At 29.2% G+C, this 5,160-nt stretch overlaps 1 protein-coding gene across 1 annotated transcript; it reads right to left on the bottom strand.

Moving 5' to 3' along the window:
• Positions 1–216: 216 nt before the first annotated feature.
• On the bottom strand, positions 217–735 carry LOC111409486 (protein SRC2 homolog). The gene has a single exon (XM_023039533.1). The coding sequence runs from the start codon at positions 733–735 to the stop codon at positions 217–219; it is 519 nt and encodes a 172-aa protein (XP_022895301.1).
• Positions 736–5,160: the final 4,425 nt, after the last annotated feature.

The raw sequence follows: 5,160 nt of genomic DNA, 5'->3' as shown, positions 1-5,160 counted from the left end.
TTCTATTGAAATCGAAATCAAATTCATGCCGATCTGGTTCACCTCATCATTACTCTATCTAATGTATCAATATTAACCAGATGGTGTGACGGTTTAAAAAAAAAGTGATGTATTCGTATGCAAAGTACATAAACAACAATCCAATATAAAGTAGAGAAATATGCATATGGGTTTGATTTAACAATATCTTAATTGACTACGAAAAAATTGGAATTTCTATATCTGCTCCAAGAAATAAGAAATGGTTCCTTCAACAAGTATCTTTGCCCCAGCTACCAAAGCTCTCTCCCATTTAGAAGGTCTAGGAACACCAATCCTTTTCCCAAAATTATAAGAAATAACTAGGGTTCCTCTTGGATCCACAGCATCATTTCTTTTCACCTTGATTCTACTAGTTCTTTCAGAACTTTTCCTCTTTTTGAACAGTTTCTTGAGTGACATGTTAACTTCTCCAACATACTTATCACTCAACAAGCTTCTTTTACAGTATAATTTGATAGTAAGATCTACATCCCCTTGCTTCACTGCTTTTTCACCTAATGTATACTCAATTTTGAATTTCCAGTTGGGATTTGTCTTACCTTTCATGTCGGCTGGAGTTCTCTTAACCGTATTTGGTTCACCTCCAATTGAAACCTCTGCGTATACTTTCATTCTGCCAAACTTTCGAACGTCCATCAGATCATTTGCTGAAACAAGAGTAATCTCAAATTTTCTGCAATCCATGTCACTCATTTTTCTTTTTCTTTGAATGATTTGATTGTTCAAGAATTTATTTTTTCGGTGTAAGCTTTAGGTCGAAATCTGGAAAATTCGAGGAAGATGAAGAATGAAATCCCACTTTTCTTTGCAAGAAAATACCTTAATTGACTTATATAACTAAGTCTTCGTAACACCATTTTGCAACTTGCACAATTACATGTGGCCTAAGATTTTCATGGTAAATCTATTTTTTTTTTTTAAGTGGAATTAATTAGGGTACCGTTACTTGTATCCATAGTTTTATATATGCATCCCACTTTATACATCCCTATTAAATATTAAAATTTTAAAAAATTACTATTTTCATCTAAGTCAAATTTCAATATTGTCGTTATTAAATTCATTCGTTTAAATATTATAGATCCATACAAAGTTTAGATATTCATCCCGCTATAAATACATTCCTAATACAATTTTGAAAATCACTATATCCATACAATCATTTCAACATTTAATATGGTTCTTACTTTTTATTTTTTATATTATCATGTCGGTGCTTTAATATTTAATTATAAAGCTTAGCAATTTTTTTTAATTTATAGTATTCTCTCAAAAGTATACTGCTCACGCAATCGAACAGATTCCTCCTTGAATCATATGTTAATTAATTTTTTTTCCTTATAAACTCATAATTTTGATTGTTTGTGTTTCAATTGATACTTTTAAGTTTGTTTCCTTTTATAATGTAAATGTATTTGGACAAGAATTGAAACTTATTTTAATTTTTTTGTATATTTTCATCTGTCAAATCAATACCTAAAAAAGCATAAAAAATAATTTTCCATTTTTCATATCATGAAAAAATTATAACTCTAATAATGTGTTGATTTTTTATTTTTTATTTTTGAATTCCCATTGAAGACGATATTTTATGATTAGAGTTTTATGATTTAGTTAAAGATGATGTTTTATGATCATTAGAATTTTAGTTAAACACAAACTCTAAAAAAAATATAAAAATGTTTAAAAGAATTTATGAAAACAAACATTAGTCGATGAATTTACAACAATATATTTTTATTTAATTTTATACATGTCTATTTAGGGAAATTCACATAAGATACAATATATTTATCTTTTTAAAAGTGGATGTATATATAAAAATTGTGGATGTAAATAGCGGTACCCATTAATTATCCTAGCATTGGAATTTTAAAAAATTCTCCAAATTTATTAATCAATTCTTTTAAAATACATGGTAATTTACTATTCTCTAGAACACTACATAATTTAGATTTGAAAATTGAATTTAAGGGGGTGTTTGAGAGTCATTTTTATGTAAAAATGTGTTTTTGAATAGTAAATTGATGAGAAATGTGTGGTTGGAAAATAAGAAAAAGTTTTTTATTTACGTGTAATATTATTTTAATAAAGAATGTGTGGTTGAAAAGAAGAGAGAGAAAAATATATTTTGAAAAAAATAGATACCAAACGGACCTAAATAAATATTAATGAAAGCGTAAGGCAGACTGCTAGGAGTCCAAATTAAATCTCCCAAAATTATTGTTCCTACGTGATGGAGTAGTGCTCTTTCTTTTCTTCTTTTTTTTACTTGTATTTCCGATGATTAATTCTTTTTATGTGAAACTAACCAATTCAAGTAATTCCTTTTAATGATATCATAAGATACTCTTATAGCGATTGCTAATGAATGACTGATAAGAAAATTAATCCGGTATTATACTTTACTGATCTTTATTAATGTTTAACTATATGGCTCAAAATCATATGATGCATTCGATGTTGATCAAGTTTGCATAATGAAAAGAGAAAGAAAGAACTTCTAACCTATTATCTCTTACACACTTACAATATCTTTCATCGTTAATTGACTTGAACATCAAAGTATCCTGTGACTGCCTTTCCCATCGTTGGAGAATAGGCAACATGCACCAAATGGTTTGTCCAAGTGTACATGATACGTATATATGGAAGAGAGAGGAGTCGGATCTTTTGGTCACATGTGATCTCACCAAATATCGAGGTCAACAGCTTTTTCAAAATCAACTGTGGATTAATATTAACACGCTGCTTTGACGATGAAATTTTTTAATGCAAATTTTCTCATTGCATTAGTTAGATGCATACAAAAATAAAGAAGAAAATAATGGATATCTATGAATCCCATTTGAATTTTTCCATAATCATATTTTCAAACAAAAGAAAAAACATAAATAAAAGACCAAGAGATGTATTTTCCAAAAATGTAATACAAAGACACGTTACATTACATACCAATTTGATTCTTTAAAACTGTACATTTTTTGGAATATCTTTGGTTTTACTTTTAATTTTTAAATAAAACCAATTCTCTTTTTAATTTTGATTTTTGTTGGTAAAACCTTTTAAATTAGATGTGGGGTAGTGATTTGTATATAACTTTGTATAACGTTTCTCTACGCCCTTTATCTTCAACTTTTTGTTATTTTAAATAACTTTGAGTTAAATACATATTATTATTTTCAAAGAAAGAAAAATGCATAAATAAACTTTATGTAAAATTGTTCTCACAATCAAAGACATATGAATGGAAATCTTATGATACATTTGACATGTTGTTCAGAATATTTGGTGGTGAAAGGGTTGTTTTGTGATAGACACAATATCGAGGTTTAATTCATAGGAGTGTAATTAAACACAACAAAATTTGGAAGAGAACTTGATGGTATACAAACCACAAAGAAAAACAAGAAATGAAGAAGAAAGAAATCCGAGGCAAGTGAAAAACCACTTTTCCCTTAACATGACATTCCTCCGCAATGGTGCTCACGAATAATGATACTTGTCTCCCAAGATACAATGGATTCAGCTTGTAATAAAAGCATTTCAAACTACAAGCAGCAGCGAACTGTGAATAGAGTTTTCCCTCTCTACAAAGAATTATGAAGATATTTTGCAAGAGTTTTGAAATAATGCTCAATGAAAAAGTGATATGAGATGCTTTTTGGACATCCAAAGGGTCCTATTTATAGAGGATGAGAGGTCGTGGATAAAGTAATGTGCACCAAACAACTCGTAACTTTATGAAGGAAAATATCACTTGCTGTTGCTAGCCTATTGTTGGGCTCTCACTCGCGCGGTAGTGTTAAAAATTTTAACAAAAACTTTTCGCTCATCTGTCGTTAGCCTGTCGCTTGAGCGATATGCGAGCTATAGGGTTAGGTAAAAATTCAGGCCAGATTTTTCGCTATTTTTCTTCCAAATTTAGACTGCAATTTCTCATTCATCCGAAATTGATTTCAAAATCCCAAATTACTACGATGATCTACTTGACGAATAGAACAAGTTGATTTATTTACATTTATAATTTGACTATCGAATCAAGATTGAATATTTGATCGAACTTAACACGAAAGTCACTTTTCCACTTTTATACTTAACCAATTTTTTTCAAATTTAAACCAATTTTCAACAATCCTCCACATGAATGAAAATTCGAATATGTATATACAATACGAAAATTTGTGATGATTGTAGAGAGAGTGGAAAAATATGCATCGGGTAAAGAAGCATCCAACTTTGAACATTCCTTACTAAAATACTATTGAACTTACTTGGTTAATTGGTGAACATGATGTCTTGAACCATTCAGCCGTTAGTGTAAGTCAAGACAATAATACTCACACAGATGTCTTCCATAATTTGTTCATGGTTCTCATGACTTGGTTTATTTTGACATTGAACTGCTTTTGGGTTTCATAATTGTTTGATGTGAACCCACGTAGCAATAGTAGTTTTGAAACAAAACAAAAAAAAAAAAAAAAATTATTCAAACCCAAGAAATTCAAGAATCAACATTTAGAGTTTAATCCAAAAATATTGAACCAAGAAACCAACACAATTCTCGACAACATGTTGACTTCTTAATCACTAGATTCAAGAATCTCCCCCGGATTGTTTAAATGCTACAAAGAATAATTCTTGATAAATTTAAAATTTGGTTTATTGAAGAACAAATAAATTAAAAGCAAAAATTGCTCACAAATAATAGCTCAATTGTATGAATGAATGTTGTTTACAATCTAATAATGAGTCCTATTTATAAGAAACCCATAAAACTTAGTTAAAAATGGAATTAAAGTCTAATAATACAAAAAATTACCATAAACTAGAGATCTTGCATAAATAAAAATTTTCTTAAACCTAGATAAAACGAGATTAAATTTTAAAGATTATAAACGATATCAAAGATATAGAGATTTTACTAAATTAAGAGATTTCGAGAATAATTACTTCAGCTTGAATTATGCAGCCACATAGTACATTTGAATGCAGTCGCATAGTGGAAAATTTTCACCCGACTGGCCTTGTTGCATACACCTATTCCTTCACATAGATGTTAATACTATGCGATCGCATAGTGTTCTCTTCTATCTTCGTAGTCCAATGCTCGAATCA

The sequence above is a fragment of the Olea europaea genome, chromosome 14 (assembly GCF_002742605.1).
Source record: "Olea europaea var. sylvestris chromosome 14, O_europaea_v1, whole genome shotgun sequence".
NCBI lineage: Eukaryota > Viridiplantae > Streptophyta > Magnoliopsida > Lamiales > Oleaceae > Olea > Olea europaea.
This window is presented reverse-complemented; position numbering and strand designations above follow the sequence as displayed.